The 23,882-nt window shown below is 41.4% G+C and overlaps 1 protein-coding gene across 6 annotated transcripts in view; it reads right to left on the bottom strand.

Annotated features, from left to right (window-relative positions):
* The window catches only part of tafa1b (TAFA chemokine like family member 1b), a 133,516-nt gene extending 111,017 nt beyond the window's left edge, over positions 1-22,499 (bottom strand). For 2 of the 6 annotated variants that reach the window (XR_015778426.1, XR_015778428.1), the window contains exons 1-2: positions 21,764-22,499; positions 19,237-19,373 (exon numbers count right to left, since the gene is read on the bottom strand). Coding sequence is in view for 1 of the 6 variants with exons in the window: in XM_088086581.1 (XP_087942707.1) it covers positions 19,237-19,360 (124 nt within the window). In the remaining 5 variants the exon portion in view is untranslated. Of the gene's footprint in view, positions 1-19,236; positions 19,374-21,122; positions 21,255-21,763 lie in introns of those variants that run through there. The other 4 variants (XR_015778431.1, XR_015778430.1, XR_015778429.1 and 1 more) reach the window with 4 other exon arrangements.
* Between the last annotated feature and the right edge of the window lie 1,383 nt (positions 22,500-23,882).

The following is a 23,882-nucleotide window of genomic DNA, read 5'->3' as shown; positions in this document are numbered from 1 at the left end:
AATCTCATATCTGAGAAGTGGGAGGGAGAAGAGGAGGAGGAGGACGGAAGGGATTCTCGCCATTAATGTCTAACCTTTTAAAAATGAATTTATAAGTATGACGAGATAAGGGCAAAATGTGATCCTGAAAATGCCCCCCCGTTCTGACAAGTAACAGCAGACAATCACAGTGTAATAGTCAAATTAAACATACTATGCTACTACTATCAAATGTGTGTACAAGGAAAATTATAACTCTGTATTTAGCATATGTTCTGTGATGGATTAAATACACTATTTTGACAACATTGCACAAAGCCATTCCCATTAACATCTAACAGCTTTAAAAGAAGCCATCTGTATGAGCGGGGGTGCTGTAAAATAGTGAAAACGAGTTTGTTTGGATGAAACACAATACAAAATGTCTCATTGTTACTGAGGTGCAAATTATTCTCCTTAAATATTTTTTTTTATCAATCATGGGAATAGGTTGGGAATCCAGTGTGAGCTACTTACTGTATCACATAGTGCATTCCCATATCCACCAGCCTCGACAACTTTGCAATAACTGGTATTGTTTTCACCTCGTGCGTTTGTGTTTGTGTCTGTCATCATGGCAAAATGTGGTCTTGGTGACACTAATTGTAGCAGGAATTACCACTAAGGCCGTTTGCAGTAGAGATCTCTCTGTTATCAGGTTCCCGCCCATATAGCCACAAAACCAAGCACGAGCTGTGCAGGTGATCAGGAGCACACCGGTTGGCACACACAGCTGTCAATCACGAAATCAACCCCCCCCCCCCCTTTTTAATAACATTACATAACTAATTAAAACCAAACCTATGGGGAACACTTGAAAACACAGTAGCATGATAAAAACTACCTAAAACGACAGAAACCATTTTTAGGAATATATTTATTTATTTATTTATTTTTTATGTGTACTTTGAGTCTTTAGTTTGGCCTATGACCCATATATGGAGGGGGCAGGGTTTGTGTATTAAACTGCTGCCAGCCATCAGGGGTCGATGAAGAGGTTTTGGGTTCAGTGGGGAACTGTCATGTTGTCCATATTAATATACAATCTATCACACGCTAAACTAAGATGGTGATCATGGTAAATGCTTAATACAGACATCATCATGTTATTTAATTCAATGTGAGCATGCCAGCATTCTGATTTTTGACTCAAAATTTTGCTTAAAGCACAGCTGTGCCTAAGTGCCTCACGTAGCCGCATGGCTCATAGTCTCATAGTCTTGTTGGATAATTTACTCTGGATAATGGCAAAGAGCCATAACTTCCATCAGGCTGCAGCTACATAGACACATATAAGTTTACATTAGTTCTTTTGTTTGGTCTCAAAGAGGTCTGCTTGGCTGGATATTATGATGAAAGATAACACTGCTATGAGCTCTGAAGTGTGAACAGACATGCAGACATGTCCACAAGTAAACACTGATGAATATACACTCTGTGAGCTTTGAAACAAAGTCCTCATAACTATCTGGCACATCAGCCAACAAATCAGTGGAGCAGTAGGGGAAAAGAAGGTAAGCTTTAACAAAGGTTAAAGGTGCCACTGGCTGGCAGACTGGAAATATGGCCTGCTCATGAAGACCCAATAACAGCCTCTCTTCGCCACTCCTGGCCCAGCATTACAGCATCTCCCTGATCAAATGGATGCCATCTGTCTGGCCAGACTTCAGCAAAAGCACCGCATCAAGCTGGTTTGCTGGCTCAGACAGACACATCCCTTCTCGTTCTTTTGCATACACATAAGCTCATTCTCTTTCCCCAGTCTTTCTCACAAACACACAAGCACACACAAACAGGTGAATCCAGCCAGACATGCAAATGTCCGGAGGAAATGTTACGAGATGGCAGCTAGCATCTTGCTGGGAATGAGATATAACATATAAATGATGATCGATGGTCGTCTAGACCGTTGGACAGGGGACATGAGATTGATCGGCCAACCCCTCTCACTGTTCAAACACATTGCTGCCTCCTCCAAATGGAAGCTAGACTTGAGCAGAATCACATCCACACAAAACATGATTGTAATTGTCTTGCAGAAGCATTCTGCCTGGGTGACAATAAAAGACTGTCGAGGTTAGCAGGTAATTACCTTGTGTTTTTTATAAAGGTTTTACACTGTTTTACTCATGTGAAGTCTATGATTTATGCCTCCTGTGTTGATCTGTATGCATGTATAAAGTGTGAGAGCTGCATTCCCCATTCAAAACTACACAGTTCTCATGAAAAGGAATATGTGGCTGTTTTATGGCGGCTGTCTCGTGTGTAATGCACCTATTACGAGTGCCCTTGCACAGAAAGCCATGACTCCTGGAGGGGACTTACGAGATCTGTACTTTGCTCCTCATCCAATTCACCTCAGGATGAGATGGCGTGTTCACGAGAGCCTGTAAGACCTTACGAGGGGCTCGTATTCACCTTCCAATATCAGCAATACTACTAACATTAGCACACCACTCCTCCGGTTAGAGAGCGAGCAGGAGGTTCCTTCATCTCCAGCGCTGGTGTTGGATAACATCTGTTAGGCACACCTGTGGGGTTTTTGTCTCCTCTGGCTCCAGACAATCTCCCTTCATTCATTCAGCGCTACAGTAGTAATTTCAGGTGTCTTCATCCCAGTCTGACCTTTGTAGGTGAAACATTTATCACAAAAACGATTGACTCTCTGATACTGAGACTTACCATTTAGAAACTGACCCAACTGTCTTGCTCAATAGGTTGGTGGGCCATACATTTAGATATTGTGCTTTGGTTGAGGTTCTTGACATCTACAATGACTAAAACAGTGATACAAGGTGCGTAAAAAGGGTGCAATGGGTTGAACTAAAATGGTATAAACAGTAATGAGGCCTGCAGCTATACTGTAAGAAGAAACTATTTGTGTTAACTTAAAAAAAGTAACTGTTCAGGCTACCTTACATTTTTAAGACTGAATTGAGAAGACAAGTTGAATCATTGCAAAATCATCTCATTTTGTCTTGTTGTTGTCTTGTTTTGTCAATTTAAAATTTTAAGGGAGCCCAGACACAAACATTTTTTTTTTACGTTAAAACAAATAGATCTCTTTTTTTTACAGTGTAATAATTGTTTTGTTGTTAATTAACCTGCAGATTATTTTCCTGATTTATCAAGTCATTGTTGTCTATAAAATGTTAGAATATAGAGAACAATATTCTTTACCAGAGCCCAGGGTGATGTCCATAAAAATGACCATATGTCAAAGAAAAATATAAATTTCTAACACAAGCTAAAACCATCAAATGCATTTCTGCTTGAAATTACACATCCTGATGAAATATAAACCCTTCATTTGATTTGGTTGTTTTGTGTGTGTGTGTGATTATCAGTTTATGCATCTATAGACCCAACTGTACAGATAATATTTCAGGTAGAAAAGCTTTTAATCAAAGCCAGAACCAATATAGATGTAGTTTAAACGAGACCTGAGCCCTCACCACCGCAGCATTTCATGACCAAAGACTTGTTTGGAAGTTATATTTTTATATCAAAAGTGAAAATTGTTACCAAATAATGAGTAAGTCAAATAACAAAAAAGCAATAAGATGAAACATGACTCGACGAAACAGAAGAGAATTTAAAAAATCACAGCCAATCTTGGCCCCAACAGTTTGAGTCACACTGACTCGACATCTTTGCTGATTGCGGGACACTTTCAGTGCTTCCAGTCTCTCATAGGAGGACATGGTATCCACAAGCAATAACTCTCCTCAAACATGCTGCCATAAAATGTATTTCCTCATCCCTTTATCTTTATTTGAGGCATCTTTGGGAGCCACAACAACAATTAGACATGGTAATGTTTGTCCTTAACTTAAGTAAGATAAGAAATTAAAATAATGGTACAGCATTAGATAGGGATGTGACGTGCACTGAGAAAGTGTTCAGTTAACATTAACTACACAGAAACAGATGTAACAAACAGATGTGTTTTTCAAGTGTAAGAAAAGTCAACAAAAGTAAGGGGGTCTGTCTGTCAGTACTTTGTGGGCTGGAATTTGTGTGACACATCTTAACACCGAGTTATAAAAGGCTAAGGTGAAATCTAACAGAAGGTTTGAGGTTGAAAATGAAAACACTATTGCACCTCAGAACATGAGTGGAGCTGATTTTTCCATTTGCACATCTCAACCCAAAAGACAATGTTGCGATACACAAATGGCAAAAGGCGCAGACAAAACACCCACACACACGCACGCACACACACACGTGCGCACACACACACACACACACACACACACACACACACACACACACACACACACGCATTCTGGTAGGGTGAATGTCACAGTGTCAGAGCAGAAAGCAGCCTCTCAGACACAGATATTCGCGACATCAAACTGATACTCCAGCCGAAGGCTGGGGGATATTTTCATGTCAGTCGCTATAGTTTATTATCAGAATAAATGTCAGATCATTATTTCTTTGAAGTTGGAATTTGAAGGCTGGTTTTTGCTCTCAAATGAAATTTTAAGAAACCAATTTTAAGAACGTTCATGTTGTCTTGAGAAGGAACCAAACAGTGGAATCTTTCACAAAACTGAGGTAGATTCAAACAATAAGAATCAAACTCATGCCAGGAAAATAAAACAATATAGACAAAAAAAAAAAATTAATTCTAGCCAGTAGCATGTCAGCCCCTTTGTTCAGCAGATTTTAACAGTTTGTAAATGTTTTTTCTGACAATGTAAGTAAAATAAATAGTCTAGATAAAACAAAAACCTCACCTGTGGTCAGTACTTTCTGTACAAGTTTTAAAGTCACAGGAAGTTATTTCTGCCACTAGGGCCTGCAATAAAAATGCCAATGAAAATCTATGACATGACTCAGAAGGGTGATGTGTTTAAGGACCATTGGAAGGACCCTGCTTCCAGCCCCTTAAAGAGCTCTGTTCAGAAGTTTGTGTCTTCTCTACCATCTGCTCTCCTAAGGTATTCCTTTACCATCCAACCTCTCTGGCATGTACTCCTTTACCCTCCGGTGAATACCACCAACTACATTACAACAGTGGAACAAATAGTCATAGCTCTTTGAATATGTTCCCCCTCAAGCCTGCCCTAGCTGCAGCTGTGGGTGACATTTCTCATTTGCTGAAGAGCCGAGAAAAAAAAGGGTTGTCTGCCTGCCCTCTCATGTGAATCATCCAAAACTGTAATAACATCACTACAGCAACATGCTGCAGTGGAGAGACCCGGTGTGGTGTGACCGCCCTGACAGAATGCACACAGCTCCTCTATATCCCAACAAACTGTGAGAAGCAGCAACTCCTGCAAAAGCTATGTTTCATGTTGTGATGATACGCTTTCATGTATAGAAAATTAAAACCATGCTACCAGCATATGAGCATGTCCAACCTGCAATCACACAGGTGTTAAAGATATGGAAGTATGACATAAGTGACTAAGATAGTGAATGAATAATACTGGTGACTGTGACTAATATGAGTGCTGAGACAGAGCCAGCTTCCTCTCTGTCTGCCAGCTCTCTGCCTGACACGCACCCGTTCAAAAAAGAGAGAAACTGTAACATTCAAGCTAGACAGAGGTGCTGCTCACTCCACTGAATGTATCACAAAACATTTCTGTATTTTATTCATGGTTAAATCAAAGGCATGCGCTTTGATTGCACCTAAGAGAAGAGGGGGAGTCGTGTTGAGATGTGAGCGCCGCTCTACACAAGGTTTGCACTCAGCAAAACAGGGGAAGAGGTGGAATGTAATACTAAAAGCTAATATACAGTAAGTGAGCCAGAGGTACCTCTTCTCTCTTCAGCGAAACATCACACTGCTACCGTGCTTCTTGCATCTGCTGAGAGCGAAACTAAAGCCCTTGATCCTGACGAGAGCAGAGCACATTGGCTCGGCTCAGTAGACTTTTCATTACACGCTAAACCAAGTCACACACATTAACAAGAACGTAGGCCGTCAATGGGAGGAAGAATTTAAAATGGCTAAAACTGAGATAAAGGAGGATTTAGCTTGTCTAAGGAAATGATTTTACATCATAAATTGGGTAAAATATCAAGATCTGGACACTAAACGTAAATGTCCAGTACACTGATTTTTAAGTTAAAACTTAAAAATCAGTGTACTGGACATTTACGTTTAGGACCAATGTTAAAACATTGGTCCTTCTGGCAAAGAGATCGAGCTATAGAGCCGCTATGAAGTCCCTTCTTCTTGTCGCCTATGCATTTTTACGCAGAATCTAACAATGGTGGCATCACCAGTGTGTGATTATGTAAAGCTTTATTTATATCACTATATAAAACACACAGTTACAAAGCGCTTCACACACACATTTGTGCCTGCGGCTGTTAGGCTTTTTAACAAACAATATTGATATAATGTCCTTTCTTAATCATCCATTTATTTATTATATTTATTTATTCAGTGTATGCAGGTGTGACTTTTGTTGTTATTGTCTACTTACTATATACATGATGGTATTTAGCACTTTTGCACTTTGTATGACACGTCCCCTTTGACGATCCACTTTTTTGGACTTTAGTGGCTCTCTTGTTGCTGTTCCTGCTGTTGTTGTTTTTGTTGTTGCAGTGGAGCTATGTGCTTCTGTTCGATGCCTCCGCATGGTGATCTAATGTGTGGATTCTGTCTGTTTTTGTTTACGTGCCGTATGTGGTGTTTTTGTTTTGTGTCTGTGGTGGCAGACCAGTTTCCCCCTTGGGGATTAATAAAGTGAATCCTATCCTATCCTACACACACTTAAAATAAATCAGTAAATGCTTAAATTAATCAAGTTCCAATAAATTACAGTAGAGAACACAGCACAACGAGGGACAGACAAGACAAAAAAAACAACAAAAAACAACATAACACATGGAGTTGCTTTATAGAAAGGCTAGCATGCTGTCAACACAAAAGCAAAAGAGGTGTGATGTTTGAGATAACAGTGTCAGCCTCTAGTGTGACATATAACATACACTTCAGCAGCACTTTCTGAACAATAACAACGGCATAACATGGCAATAATAGTCATTTACCACTTTCTCATATGGCAGCTGATCTTGTCCTCTGCTTGGAGGGTGAGGAGATTGTAAATCTTATTGTTTTTCCAAATTTGCGGATGTTAACGGCCACTGTTCTTCTTTGAGTTAGCTGCTAACTGCTGACAGCTGCTTTTTGAACTCCCATTGTCGGTCGCACGCATAAAAAATTGTCAAAACATCACACGCCCTTATTAGCTCCAATGCAGGCCTAAAGGGGAGACCATGCTGTCCCCCCATTCCATGTCTGTACCTGTTGTACAGAATAGCAAGACGCCATAACGGCGCAATATTCCCACCCTGAACAGGCAGTGTAAAGAGGCTATTGTTATGGTATGGATAGTGTACATACCCTCCACAGTTTGAGCCAGATGTTGGGCACAGACATGTTATTTCAGCTCTCTCTGCTTCCCCTTTGTGGATGCAAGGGATGAAACTAATTTCACCCTTATTTAGCCAGAATGTCCTACAAAAAGTAAAAGCTCAGTGGCAAGATTATAAAAACTGATGTTTTTGTTTGTCTTTCATGAAGGAGCTTAAGCTCACAGGCCTTGATGCAAATTCAATTCCACAAGGACAGAGAAAAAAAATATTATTCTAAAAGATGAGGTGAGGGATCCAGTTAAACATCAGTACAGTTCCAGCACTCTTTATTTGGCATGCATGTGTGCCTTGCAGTTTATGCCTCGGAGAGGGCTGAAATCCTTGAGGAAGAGGAAAATATTTTATGATCAAAGTCGGCATGTGGAAAGGTATTCAGCTCTATCAGCTCAGTTCCAATCACACTTTTATTTTGTACATGTATGCCATCCTCATACTTCTGCTGATGCCTTCGGGGAAAAGGTTGAACAAGTTCCTCACAGTACGCATTAATCCTCATTTAAACTCAACTCACAAAACTTACAGAAAGCAGGTCAAAAGGTCTTTTTGTTGGAAAATCTCAGTAGCTCATACCACTTAAACCTCTGGGACGTGAGATGAGGAAGAGAAAATCCTACATAGCCTGCCTGGCTGCCTGAGGTTCTAAATAATATTTCCTTGCAAATACATACTGCCGACTTTGCTCAGTTCTCCCAAGATCATTGAAGTTAAACGTGCCTTTTTTGGCAAGTCCACAGAGGAAACTGACGCATAGAGGAGTTTGCGAGTGAAAGAATAAGATTGGGATAAGACCCGAGGCAGATGAGCCGCAGAGCTAATAGGCAGGCGAGGTGTCCAGAGAATGACAAAGACAAAGAGCATGAAAGTGAAGAGACAGACAGTATGTGAGAGAGAAAGCTCCTCTGGGTCATTAGGCTACAGACAGACACATGCAAGTGCTACCTCATCCTTCATTCTCTCACTCTCCTGGCGCCGAGCGGGAAGGTATGAGGGCATTGAGCCATGTTCAGTGAACCTGACATGTGCTGGAGATACTGTGGCAAATGAAGATACATTGCAGTGACAGTGGCTACTAATTGTCCTCCTACCTTTTCAACAGTCTGTCACCATTCTCGCTGTGTACAGTAAAGCTGACTGGCACATTCAATACAATATACACAATAGTGTGAAAACCACACCATGGTTGGTAATACACATTAAAATAAGATATCCTGTTCATTTATTCAGGTATTTGGGAGTGTCCATCTCATGTTTCGTATCCCGTATAGCAGCAATGAACATTAACTGTGACATCTCAACCTAAGTTCCATTATTAGAGCGTCTCCTGTCAGATAAAGCTGTGATAAGACAATACGGTGCTGCCTCGGCACAGCAGCCGCATAGATTCATCCAGACACATCAGACAAGACAAATAGACCTCAGCTAATGCTGACAGAGCACCCCGGGTGGAAAATTTAGACAGACTTTCAATCATTCGTTTGACAAGTGGGGACATATTCAAGCAAGAGGATTTCTGTTTCCATAATTCCAAACCCCATAATCCATTTTTGTCCCGTCAGGGCTCGAATGAATGATTCACTGGGCCAAACCGAGAAAGCAAGTCACCTTGGCAACGAGTTGAATATATGCAGTTCAAATTTCACGTTATTATGAGTGTGAAAATAATCCTGAAAAACAGAGGGTACAAAGATAAAGTGGTTTTCACACATGTTGTGAATGTATGGAAGTGAGGTGTGCGTAAATTTAGGGGATAACGATAGGATAGGAAAAAAGCATGATAGGGGGTGAAAATACATAAACTTGAAATCTGCCTTAAGTGAGTTTATGGGGGGAAAAGCCTTATATAAGCTCTTAATGGAAACATTAGCATTCATTTGGAGTAATGCCTGTGTCTGACTGGTGAACATAAGTCCAAAATTCCCTCTCCTTTAAGCTCTGTTTTTGGTCTCCACCAGCTGCAGAACGAAATATCTGGCTACGATAGCTGCAAAATTCCCCACTAAGTTCACCACCTTGTGAGTAACTTTGTCAGTCTGCAGTGTAGTGCAAGGTGGGCAGCATACAGTGGATTAATCAGAGCATTTTTTTTGCTAAACAGAGCTGCTAAAAACAACACTATGAGAGTCCTGACATTAAACCTAACCAAAAGTTGTGGGCCAGAAAACCAAAACAACTAGCTGGAAGTAATATAAAGCTTTATAGTACTGGGCATAACTGCAGCGGGGTTATGACTGTCTGTGGGTTATCCATTACAAAAGTAGTCCTGTGATGCATTATTAATATTAAAGTATTTATTTTAACCTCTTTTAACTAGAAATACAGATATCTAAATATTTCAGAGGCTAAAATGTCAGTGAACAAGAAATTGATCTATCCAGAGGCAGAAACTGAAATTCAGAATCACTGATTCTATCTATGTCTATTTCAGCAAGTCATAAGTGAAGCCAGAGAGGAGAAAAACATGGCAATAAAATCCACTTGAAATTCTGGGGAAAAAAATGATGAAGGAAAGACAATGGGATCAACTACAAGTTTTCTTTAGATTCTGTGGGCTATGGCTAAAAATCGATTTTAAAATTTACACATATAGCTTTTAAAAATATGTTCACATTCATAACATGTTCTACAAAATTGATTGCAAAAAGGAAAAACAAAGTAATGCAGCGAAGTGAAACGATTCAGAAAGTAAATTAGTAGTATGGTTAAGACAACCTAATTTGACTGCCACTGGGTAAATGAGTTGCTGGGGCAAAGTGACTCCTCTGCAAACAAAACACTCAATGAGTAACATTTGTCCCCCACAGTGGTTCTAAATGATGCCACGAAGTAGCTCTGCTGCATCACAATTACCTGGCAGTGTGTCTCTTTGCTCCATTAACATAAGCAAGCTATTTCACTTCAGCAAGACACTACTAACAGGCTTGTGGGGGCTAGAGGTGAGAGAGAAGCTGCATAAGATATTGTATGAATAAAGATGGTAATGATGTACGATACAACAGCTTTCTGCTGCTCTGTTTAAATAAAGTAGATGTGCTGCAGGGGTAATAACTAAAGGCTGACAGAAGAAAAGTACACGTAGAGGACTTTTTAAAACAGACAGCTGAAAACAGACTAACTGACGCACAGTTGGTATCTCATGGTATTGCTTAACAGATGTTTGAACAATGTGTGACTGGTTTGTCTATTTTCATATTCTCACATTAATGGAAATAATTGGGGAGTGAGCCACCTGTGTTAAGTAGCACCTGTGCACCCTGTCTGATACAATTATCTGACATCAGAGAAGAACAGGATCTAATCTACTACAATCTAATCTCACTCAAGGAGGGTGAAAATGCACTGGAGTGAACTCCATTAAAGGCTTGAGATGAGAAAGACTGCTGTGTAAATAAATACTAATGACACTGCAATATTGCCACAGGTGAATCAGAATCTGTTTGCCAAGACAGAATATGAAACAGTGAGAGGAACATAGATCATTTCTCATTGAATTATTCAATGTTGCAAATGGCACTTGAAATAAAGACTGCTCACATTTGGCTACAAATGTATCACTGACATGTTGAAATGAGTAGGTATGGTAGGGAGGAAACTTTGTACAGTAACAATCTTGAAAAGGCAAATGACACCCTAATTCGTGGTTAAACCCGGCTCCTAATCACGGTTAACAACCATAACTAGCCAGAGCAGGTCTGTCACAGCAGTGTGTATGAGCCTACAAGAACTACAATCTGTATCTATGAGTTTATCCTTTCTAAAACCAAAAACACAAGAGCAAACTTCGAAAGAATTGATTAAACTAGACCTTTGTGTTTCTCTCAAGCTCCTTGTAAGTGTCCCAGGCTTTGAAGCCAATTTAACATAGTGGCAAAACATGAAATTACAATGTCAGGTATGTCATGTAATACCATAGGGCCCAAAAAGACTTTTTCCAATTGACTTACTTTGTGAAAGAGACGTCTGTAAATCAGTAGATACATTTGTTTTCGACACTTTACCCTGTGCCTTCTTCCCCTAATCCTAAACATCCGTGACTTTGTTGACTAATCCTAACCATCCATGCCAGCATGTGCGTTTGTTGATATCCAGGGGTTGGTTGTGCTGTTGTTGCCTGCACATAACCATCTGCCGCTTCATTCTACCACATGCATGTGTTGACATCACTGTAGCGGCATCCTAGAACATTAGCAGCAGGTACAGAAGGATACTTAAAACATAATATGTAGACGTGGAAGTCCACTGCAAGTGTGGAGTTGGGATGAGAACGGGTTGTTTTAACCTCATTCAGTTTAGCCCTGGGCTGAGCCGGAAGTTAGCCTCTCAGCTATAACTTAACTGCTCAGCTGCCATAAGTCTCTAGCATGCCTACAGTAGTAAACTCATTTTTCCACATGTGCAAAGGGTGTGTCTGGGGTTGCAGGTAATGTCTGAAAATTCCTCTTCAGGACAGGAGCATCTACTGTGCAGCAACTAAAATGCAAGCATGTAAAAGTTTGGTGTAAGAACAGCATATTTATGATCCCTTATACGGGGTATTCATTTTAAGTAGGGCTGTCAAACAATTTTTATTCATCACATTTTCTAATCACATGTTTCCATTTTCATTATTTTGCATTTCAAAACAGTTATGATGTTAATATTGACAAGGTATGCATTCAGATATCTTGAGATGAAAGGTCAAGAGACCTTTGTGTAATGACTATGCAGATTTTCCATCTCCAAAATAAATAAATAAACTCTGGAGCATTATTAAGCCCCCTTTTTGAAAAGCATTACATTGCACAACTGTATTCCTAAGGTCTTATATTTCCATATGACACCAGTATCATCACTCTAGCTTTTAATCTCAGCCCAATACAGCTTCTTAAGGACAGGAATGCAATTAACACGATAAAAAAAAGTAAATAACACATAAGGTACGGAAAATAATCGCATTGCAATTAATGTGATGTGATGTGTGTGCGAGTAATGCTGACAGCCATTATTTTAAGACAAATCATGTGTAAACTTTAAAAAGTCATCGGAAGACTTTGATTTCAATCAACTGTAGTTTTTTTAGCATTAGCTTATGCTAGCTAGCCCTGTCAGTTGGCATTTCAGCGCACAAAATCCATCATAATCAGCTATACGGAGCCTGCTTTTATTCACTTAGGTGTGAAATCAAGAACCTATTGTTTCCAAAATGACAATGAATTTTCAGGGGTACATCCAGTCTACCACTGTTATCACTGTAAAATGTGCCATGCGAGAACAGGAGGCTTGGCGGGCGTAGCGGAGCTTAGCCAACAGTCAATGAAATGGCAACATATTGAACAAGTGGTGAACCGAGAAAGAACATATAACTTCTGGTCTACTTTCCCAGTTTAGACACATCAGTGGAGTTCACCTCTAAGTGAATATCTGATATCGTGCTGAGGAAAAAGTCAAGAAATGGCACACAGGCCATAGAAAGTGCCAATTCAACCTCCACTCCTACCTCCCCTCTCGCCGGCCATAAAACGCAGTGTAATAGGATTCCTAAGCTTTTCCAGTGACTGCTTCCACTATCACACAGACATTTAAGTGCACTAATCCATGACAAATTGTCTCATCTGATCCATGACAAATCGTCTGAGGGGCTGATAGAGACGAGGAGATGGAGGGAGGAGGGAGAGGTGAGGGGGGAGCAAGACGATGGAGGGCGGGGGGGAGGAGGCCGGGCACGCAGAGAGAGCTGCTCGGCACCTGAATGATAAGGCAGTTATTGCCTAGTTTTTAGAAAGGTTTCTTTCATTACCTCGAAGGGCATGCTGTGTGATAGAAAGTGAGATCACATAGCGCAGATGAGCTCTCCACCTAAGCCCACAGTTTTCAAAGCAATTATAATCCCATGTGGAGGTAGATTATAGGATTTTGCTTCCTTTGTTGGCAAATGGCAGGATTTGCAGATGCCATGTTATCAAAAGAGAATGTTTACAACTAAACCTTTAACCATATACCATTTGTGATTTCCATCACTATAGTAAAGAGGTAGTTTTACGCGATACACAAACGGGAATATTTAGTTGGCTATATGTAGCGAAACAACTTAGATAACAGCAACTACATGAAAGTCTATTCCACAACCTTGGGCAGTAATGTTGATATGATGGAAAAATATGATTAAGGCATCATCAATTCAAGTGACGGTGATTTAATTGAATTCTCTTTCACCATCAATTCTCACCCTAATTAGTCCCCACAGTTTAATGAGGGTGTAAATAAAGCTGATTTAATTGCAAAACAAAAACACAGCGAGCCTATATGGAAAGCTGTTCCTGCGGGTAGTATGGATGGATCTGCCGTTCATCAAAGCGCTCACACCACAGACGGAGTGAGGCAGCAAGATTACCACTTTGAAGATGGCTGCATTTAAAAAAAGTGCATGTTCACTTTTGCGTTTCTGCCGCTAACACTGATCTATCTGTAATGAGGAGTCTGAGAACTATGGAAATGAGTTCCCAGCTGAAATCGGTGCGCGCATTCAGTTTGTGAGCCAGTGAAGCTAATTTCTCCACATTCCCAAACACTGCCAGGAAAATCATCAATCTTCTGAAGCAGCCATCCGTTTGCCAATGGATAGAAAAGGGGAGAAAAATCAATTCATACTGTGTCTATGTATGGCTTCCAGACTTCTACCCTGTCTTCATTTAGAAAAAGACAGCAATCCTAAATCAAGTTCAAGGTTTATTTCAGCCCCCTGTATCTTGTCAGACTTTCACATCTCTAGAAAACTCCAACCCTTAGATCTAAAGTTTAAAAAAAAAACTTGAGCTTCAATAGATACATAAAACTGAACTCTAGCACTACAGTATTTTGACAGGTTGTGTTCTGATAGCCAAAGATGCATTTCTTAATTTGCCCAACACATCCTCACTGATGATCACGCTGTTACTCCTGTTTGACCATGTGATGCATCTTGGCTAATCAAAGTAATTACATGTTTTCTTCCACCTCAAAGAGTTTTCTACACTGAGGGAGCATTATGGCACATTGAACAATATGCTCATTAAAGTGCCTTCCAATCAACTGTGATTAGACTTTACAAGGCATTTCAAATCAGTGGATGAAAACATAACAGTGCATTAGTTATCAGCGTTCTGGGCTGAACTGTCACCCATTTTGCGTACTGTGTGACATGTTTCATGTACATCCAAACATAAGGATGTTGATGGCTGCCACTCACAGCTGAATCGTTTTTTTTTTTCAGCATTTGATTGTGATGTTCCTTCAGATAACAGCAGATCATTTAAAGGAGCAGTAGGATTTAGTGACATCTGGCACTGAGGATTGCAGATTGCAACCAGCAATCTTGGTTGGGATTCCTCCAGTGTTCCTTTTTCAGGTGGTTTTTACCTGGAGCCAAATAATCCTCTCCAAAGCACAGACCAGATAAACAAATTTGGTAAAACACACTGCATGAAGCAGTTTCATGTTACAAAGCAGTGTTTGTCTGATGTTGTTTGGCTTATCACGGAGAAGCTGCTAATTAGGGTGGCTGATGTGAAAATGCCAAAATTAAAAAAAACAAAAAAACAACAAGACGCAAAAAATGAATGGCTCTATCTACTCTGTCTGGAGCCAGTGTTTGATTTTGTTCTGGACTGCTGTAGAAACATGGGGGCGCAATGGGAAACTCCATGGACCCACTCCCATGGGCAGATTGTCATTGTTGTGTGTCTCTCTGTAGTCAGTATGCGTCATTTTGTGCTTTTGTGTCTTTGTGGAAATTTAGTTTGTGGTCATTTGCCTCCTTTTGGTTGTTTTGTGTCGCTTTGAGATAATTTTGTGTCTTTTTTGGTAATTCTTTCTCTCTTTGTGGTTGTTTTGACAGTTTCAGTGTAGCAATTTTGTGTGTGTGTGTTTGATGTTACTTTGCATCTTTGTAGTCATTTTAAGTTTCTTCCTTGTCAGTGCGTGTTTCTACGAGTGACATTTCGCATGTGAAGGCCAGGGGGGCACTCTGGGCCCCTGGGCATGTGCCTGGCAGACCTGTTCAGTTATCCATACCATATATTCCATTTCTGCCAATATATCCCAATAAATTCTCAACACTGAGCCTTTAAACAATACAGGATTTCATGAAATGTGAAGAACAGTGCACATATACACTGTATTGTCTTGTCAGCATAGCTCACACAAAAAAGGTCAAACAAAACGTCAGCAACAGACTGCTATCAAAGTGTAACAGGCGAGTTAGCTTTACATCTGCACCTGGAACAGGAATCATGTTATTCTATTAGATCTGAGACTCTCTTAAACTGCCCTGTCAGAGTCATAATAAAACAAAGCAGCAGCTAAAGTGTTGTTATATTCAGACTGCCCCTCTGGGTATTGATAGATTATGAACATGGCTACTGCGTGCATACTTCAGCTGAACAGGGGTAAATAAATACAGTGCCTGCTTAATGACAATATCCATGTTAGGGAGCACTTTCACTTTAACAGCAATCCACAGTAACTTCAGCGATGCTTTGACTATGTAAATTGGTTACACTTTTCCTGACTTGTGATGGAGTCCAGTACTATGTGCTGTCAAGAGTGGCCTGGTTTGTGCGGCAGCAGTCTTGGCAGTGCGCACTCCTGCTCGCTGTGTTGGCAGGTGGGGAGAGTGCAGAACCGGGCTTGTGTGTGTCATGTCACATTCAGCTCATCTGTCAATGTAGTGGATTATTTCTTGAGAGACCAGAATTGGCTGCCCAGAATCAGGCCGCCATCAATCTTCAGCCGCTCTAGCTAGGACGCAGGGGAGGGCTGTGTGAGAGCAGAGGCTCATGGGAAAGAGAGCGGCGCCGCTTCCTGAGCAGGTGACGAAGCAGTCAGGCAACTCGTTACTCAATCTCCGCCTCAGCGGTGACTATGCCGATTTGTCACGGAAACATTTGAAAAAAATAAATAAATGCGATCTTGAAACTTTATCTCAGCAGTCACATTTTTTTTTTCTTTTTTTTCGGTATGCACCGTCAGCTCACTGTTGCAGGAGGCAGATAAGCTGATTTCTCAAACATTGTTAGATGCTTCAACAGGCCGGAGGATTACATCTGTACCTAGCTCAACATGACCTTCACTTCCCCTCGCAGCCCCTTGTCTGTGTATCCTTGTCTATGTGGGATGGTGTGTGAGTTTTTGCACCACTCATCTCTCAGACAGTCAGCTGGGCCGCATGCCAAGATCACAAAAATGTAATTTAGGACATGTTTCCTTACAAAATACCAACCCCTTTTTGACTATGCACCAGGCAATACAGTAGCAAAGTGTGCCACATTGCAACAGGAAAGTGCTTTAGCTGTCTTAGCAATAAAAAGATAATGAATCAATAATCTCAGCAAACGGAAGACATGTGCGAGTCTAAAATAAAACGGCATTTCTATTAATCTGTTTATCAGCACAGACATTCTGAATCATGTACTCCTCACACTTCATTAACAAAACCATTTTACAACTTCATTTACTGTAGGCAGACAGTATAAGGCACATCTTTTCCTTGTGCTTTAGAAACACAGAAACATTATTTGATTATGGAAAAACAGCAAAGCATGAAAGCCAATGGATTTTTCAAGGCAAGACATCTTTTTTTTCCCCTGCTACGTCCTACATAACCATATCTATTTATAACTGAGGGTTTTGGCCTCAATGAAACCAGAGAGCTTCTCAAATTATAAAATCAATTCTAATTCAAATATTCATCATAGCATTTCAATTCTAAGAGAGCAGTTCTGGTTAGATCGGTTAACGCCACTCCACGGCTGAGTAAGATTGATGTCAGCTTAATCCTCTCAAAAAAACACGATATACTGTAAATTGTACAGTTGCTGAGCAGCAGAGAGAAGCAGAAAAAAAAGAAAAAACAGACAGAGATGTGTTCTCTTTCAGCGTCTAGTTGCGATAGACCATTATCCCTGGGAAGCCTGCTGATTAGGATAGTAAAATATCATAACATATCCTCAGATTATGAGTGTCAGCACCAATTATGGCTTGCCTTGGTCACAGTTTGTTTGGTTTTAAAAGTTTTCTGGAGAGTTGAAATACAGTAACACTGTAACAGACCATCAGTCTCAGTGGGAATACTGGTTTATGCTCTTTTGATTACCTCTTGGTGACGTTAGTTGAAATTGAGTGGCTCAGCCTAATACCAAAAATGAAATCCGGGACTTAAAAAGATCAAATCAACAGCGCGTGTGTTTATCATCCATCTGTACAGTGTAAGCTTGCATCCTCTCACACTTCATGTGTCCTGAACACAGCTTCAGTATCCCCAGAGGGCCCATGAAAATGCCACACCATAATGGCCTCAGTCAGAAAATGGTGTGTAAATGTGCGAGCATGTGCATGTCTGTACATGTCTTGGCACTGCATGCAGTAAGTGTGTGAGTTGATCCGTCTGACAGGAAACCTTCCAGAGAACGCTCAGCCATAACTATCTTTTGCCTGGATGAGTCCTCTAGATCTATGCTGGGGGTGGTGATTCGGGGGGGGGCTCTTGTTTTTTTTTCCTTTCTTTCCCTTTGGGACCTTTGCATTATTCAAGAGACACTTACTGAGCCTTGCACTTCCTTGTACATCTTTGGCACCAAGCTCGACTTGCCAACCAGTCAAAAAGAGAAAAGAAGTAGAAAAAAAAAACAGAAAAACTGGAAGCCAGGCTTTAAAAATTCATTCGGAGCTCTCTGTCGCTCATCCCTCACCCTCTTGTTCCAATTAACGGGACCGGGTTACTTTGAGAACTTTCTATCTATCATAGCTGGGATTTTCCTGTGTCAGCTTTTCCAAAGCAAAAGTAAGCTAGTTCTCCAACATGCTGCTTAAAGTCACCAGTGTTTAACACAAGCATGGAGGATTCAATGCTGGACTTCTTTTTTTCCTCCCTCCCTCTTGCTGGGCTTCAATTACTGCCTCTTTTGCTTGGCAATGTGACACACACAAAGGGAACCAAGCAGAAGATAGCATCAATGTTTAACAGCCGCTTGGCTTCTGGAGAGAGACCCACTCTGTACGAGGGTTCAGCATGGGAGTCACACTCATTGTTAGAAGCTTAAAGAAAGCTGCTGCTTTGCTCAAGAAAACCTTTGCCTTCCCCGTAACACTCCCACATACACCATAAGCAATGCTGGTAAGCTTTTTCATAATCAGAGAATTAGATCCGCCTCGGCGTCTACCCTCCCCTTTTGCCCCTACGGTGCAGAAGGCGTCAGGCTTAATTGCCAAACCTTCCTAGTGCAAAAGAGGGAAACATAATTGTCATTTCCATCTAAGCCACAGTGATCAAAGCTCTTTTGGCTACCAGCACAGTAATAGGGATTTTTGCCTACAGCTTGTCCTACTCGTAGCAGTCTGCCAGCTAGATTCGGGGTGCAGTAGTCAAAAATTCTTTGCTGCAAACGAAGATCAACTCCTTACCAGCTCACTCACAATGTTTGAAGATGCTCTGCATCTTTCCATGTTCAGCTTTAAACAAAAGTGTGCAGCTCAGACACAGGACAGGACACGAGTCTCAATATCTTTCCTATTAATAGCACAAAATATATACCAAAAGAGAGAACGAGTATGACTTAATTTAAGTACGTAACATGCAATTAAAGGCACAATTAGTAGTCTTCTCCTTTGCCTGACTGCGAGCGTGGTGAATCATCATGTTACAGTACAGTGCCGTGGCAAATCATTCTGACATACTGCAGCAGTCTCTTGCTGTTGCTTTTAAATAGCCATGGCTGGGAACTGCTGCCCCATCGAGGGCAACCGTCTCGCACCGTAACACTGTTGCTGTGAAGCTCAAATCTGACAAAGAGGCACACGTACCCAGGGTGAGAATGTCAGTGCGACCGGGCCGGGCCACATGGTGCTGCTGGATGGTCTGGTACAGTGTTGCCTGGCACAACAGCAGGAAGCCGAGGCTAATCCACATGGCCAACAACCAGGACATGGTAAGGCCGAGTCTGCAGGACGACACACAGCAGGGGGACAAACAACAGGGAGTTGTATTACAGCATGTACGTATTTACAGCACACACATAGTTTTTGCTTTAATTTGCAGAAACCAAATAGCACATTGCTACATCTTCTGATATCACCTGGAAATATTCAGACCAATATGTTTGCTAGAATGAACTATTTAAAGGCATGTGCATGGGTATTTCCTTATAATAACACTCGAGATGGAAATAAAAACAGGAGATGGAGGCTTCAATGAGGAAATACGTCAGACAAAAGACTCACACACAAAGATAATCTTGTCAATGTCTGTCTCCAAACCCAGGACTCGTGCTCCACAAAAATAAATCATGAAATACAGAAAAAGGACAAAAACTTTGCCAGACTGTTATGATTTTATGATGACAATTAAGGCTCTATTAACAACAGCGGGAGCAACACTAAAGCCTTGAATATTCTAAAAATGTCCAAAACATTGCATTTCTGAGCATGAACAGCTCTCTTGCAGATTTGTTCAGTGACTGCCTAATGGCTGGTGAGGGCCAGCATATGGAGACACGCCTTAGCCCTCAGTGAATAATGAGGCTCTCCTCCTTTCCAGGTGTTTTTGGTGCTTCTCTCCATTCAGGAACCCGCAGTGGGAAATTTAAAAGCATCAACCAAACTCCTCAAAATCAAACTGTGGTTTGGTGTCTTCAGGCTCCCTGCTGACTACGTTTCCCTGAGACTAATTAGATAAATTAATAACCTTCAACTACTCATCAGATTATCAGCCAAACCACTCGGCACTGACTGCATGTGTTTTACGTGTGTCATTTTTCACTGAGGTAGTAACTTTCTGAGTGACTCTGATGCTCTAATGTGACAGTGTGATCTAAAACACTTTAATGTTTGATTCTACTATATCTCAATACACAAGAGAATTTACAGCAGACTACGAGCCCCAGGGAGTCTCTTCAATATAAACTTCAAAACCATAGAAATGTATATAGATTTAAATAAGGAGCCTGCATACAGAGATGCGTTTCAAGTGTATAAAGAAAGTGTCAGGAAATCAGGCCTGATCCAATAAGTTCTTTTCAGAGAGCAGCAGAGCCACTGCTTGCTTTAGACCATGTTGTGTTTGGATGTGCATCTGAGATTAAAGTCATTAGGCTACTAAATGTTCCCCATGTGCTCTGTGCCCTCAGTGACATTGAGACTGCTTAATATTCAGCAAAAATTAAGCATACAATTATGAACAGCACATTGTAAATCCCCACCCCTGCACTAAATCCACCATAATCCGCGGGTTTGTGGAAATGTGAACCGCTCCCATGGGTATGTTTTCCTCTTCTGTTTTTTCTAACCACACAGTATTTTTGTGTGGTTTGTGTGTGGAAGGACTTTCTTCATATTCACAAGAATATCGTTGCGCTTGCATGGTTAACTGCATATTGCATAGACTCTGAGCTCCTCCCGGTTATCGGAAGGCATTGTTGCCGAAAATCAAATGTGTTTTTTTTTTTTTTTTTTTTACCAGCGGCGGTTTTACCCGCGGTGGAGACGCACGGCAGACTTTGAATAAAAACCAACACGCATGGGCATCATTATAAAAGAACTTCAGATGCGAAGAAAGCAGCTTTTAAGAAAACAGAAGTATTCTTGTCGCTGTTGCAGCCTCGCATTCACAGCGCACGAGAGCTTTTATATAAATATCCATCTTATTTTTTAACAAGCGGGGAGAGAAGACATTAAAAGCAGTTTAGACTCACTTTTTGGACTGTCACTTAAAAGCGAGGGAGGACAGCTCCTCTATGCGTAATTGGCGAGTCCAGCTTGAGATAGCAGACGCGGCCGAGCAGTGGAAACAGCAGTCACACCTGCAGGCGCATCATGCACCTGCGTGCAACATTGATTTATCAAAATGAGACTCGTTTCGCCTTTCGCTGCCTGTACTTCCTCGGTTTAAGACAACTTCACTGCATGTGTGTAATTGTCATACAGCAGGACGAAATCGCGGAGGATGATTACTCAGGCTGCCATCTTTTCTCTGCATCTGAACTTTGTTGCGTTTTAATAAATACAATTTACTTATGACATGTCTTTTAGCATGTTGTGGTGTTGTTTGAAGTATTAGAAATATATTTGCCTCATCTGTTTTCCATACTTAAGAAAACGTACTGTAACATACTAGTTAAATATAATATTTTACTATCATTTACATGGTGCTTTAAGTGGAAGCTGTTTCATATTTTATTACATGCATACAGACTCGCAGTCAAGTCATATCACCTCTACTTATCTTTCTGTACCTAAGATCCAGTTGTGCAAGTAAATCACCCCCCCCACCCCCACCCCCACCCATCCCGTCCCCAAACACCAGAGGTATTCCTCGAAAGTCCCACACCCTTACCTGAGCAGCGTGTTCAGGAGAAAAGGAGCTCAGTCAGACTCACTCCTCTGTCTTAAATCCATCCATACTTTAAAGTCAGGGATTCCCGCCTGAAATTCCAGTACCAGATTAGCCGAGCACCGCGCAAAAAGGGCAAAAATTCTGCTTTTTTTTCACCCTTTAGTATTCACCTCTTCCGGACCCCCGCCGCTCAGTTCCTTTTGAAATCCTTGTGACCAAAAGGAAACACCCAGGGGTCTGTGTCACAAGCTGGCCAGGATTTGAGGTGATGCGAAGCTGATCATGTCACTCCTTTATCAGCCACATACGTACAGATCTCTTGTCCTCTCCTCCCTTCAGTGTGTGCCTCTTCTCCGTCAGTACAACTCCTATGTTGTGATGGCAGGGAGCTAATTTACCCCCCTTCACTTGTCGTCTCCTTCTCACGCGCGCAGCGGAAGGCTCCAGTGGAATGACTGCTCTGTCTGCTCTTGGCTGCGTCCCCCCATTGAGAAGCTGTGCTGATAGTGTGAGCCTCAGTCCTCTCTCCAACGCACTAAGTAGAGAGTCTGTGTCAGAGAGGCAGAGCGAGTGTGTGAGTTGAGCGTGCGCGTGTGTGTGTATTACAATGTAGCCCAGCTGGAAAGAGAGAGAGAGGGAGAGAGAGAGAGAGCTGAGAGAGAGTCAGATCACATGTCTTAAAGCAAGACTGCCCACTTCTGCATCAAGACTTCATCAGCAAATGAAGGATGCTTTATTAACCCACCCCTCTTTACATCCCAACCTCCCCTCTCCACAACATCATGCAAGTGTAGCCTTCAGCTCACTCTGAATGTGTCTGAGTGTATCCGTCTGCACATGTGTGAGTTGAGAGAGGGTGTGGAGCGAGGATGACTGAATGTTCCTCTTTTAGTCATAGCCTGCCAGCATCTGAGGGCTGAGAGTGAAATATGCTCCAAGCACAGCACTTTTAATAGAAGGCAGAGTGTCTCATCAGGACGCCACAATCACCATATTATCCATAACGAACTGGCAGTGCTCTCTTTACCTGTTTTCTTGGTGATGAGTGTGGATTTGTTCCTTTTCGGTTGTTTTCCACCATCAAAAAAAAAACTTGCATCTGCAGCCTGAAAGAGCCTGTGAGCATCCGTTTGTCACGTGCTAACAAACTGAACCTGCTGGCATCCACTGTCCACCATCTTTTGGATGTGCTTCTGTGGGTGTGCGCACGTGTGTGCCCGAGCAATGCAACCAGTTGTTTTTGTGTGGACTGTGTTTTCCTCCAACACATCTCCTTCCATGTGGAGGAGCTCCCCTTTAACTCATTATACTGTTAACCAGAGATTTACAGTATATGCCAATCCCACGCACCTGCCATGGCTGACTCACTCACAGTCTGACATTTCACAGAAAATGAACCCTATGCTGCTCACAACAATACACAGCTGAGGGGCTAAATAAGCTGGCAGACAGTGAGGATAGTGTTGGTACTGTGGGGGAGTACAGACAGATGAACTTGATGATGAATATCAGGAAAACTTTGTCTCAGAGCTGTAGCTGCCCCATGATTCTGTTGCATGCAGTGATTTTTGTGAGTCAGTGTATGTCTCAGAGAGCTATACTGTACAAAATTATCCACATTATTGTTATCTTGTTGTCTTGTACAATTGGTTGAATTTTTTAAGATGGTTAAAAACCCTTTGCTGGTCACTGTGCCACACCACAGAGCACCCTGGACCATTTCTGCCGCTGCTGCTATCACCTCTGCTTGTTCTTTACACGCCATAGTGTGATTTGACAGCCAGATGTACACAGCCCTACATACTTACAATTTGCAGGGGACAAAGGAGCTGATGGAGAAAAACACAATGTAACAAAATGGAGGAAGAGATGTATTATTCCCTCTGTTGCTTTACCAAGTGTGATACCTGAGTGGATAAAATAGTAGCTGTTAACAGAGACCTCCTCTTAGGGCTGCAGGAAAAAAAAAGTAAGAGTGGTGTGGTCGTTATATATGTTGTTTGTGTTGATGTTTTTTTTTTTGCCATTGGACTGCACCCTTTGTATTCACGTAGGTCTGCGATAATCTAACGTAAATGCAGTTATGAATAGTGAAGCTGCCATCTGGATCTCTGTTGGG

The sequence above is a fragment of the Plectropomus leopardus genome, chromosome 2, assembly GCF_026936395.1.
Source record: "Plectropomus leopardus strain MGB_pleo_1.0 chromosome 2, ASM2693639v1, whole genome shotgun sequence".
Lineage (NCBI taxonomy): Eukaryota > Metazoa > Chordata > Actinopteri > Perciformes > Serranidae > Plectropomus > Plectropomus leopardus.
Note: the sequence above shows the minus strand (reverse complement) of the source record. Positions and strands in the feature narration are given on the sequence as shown.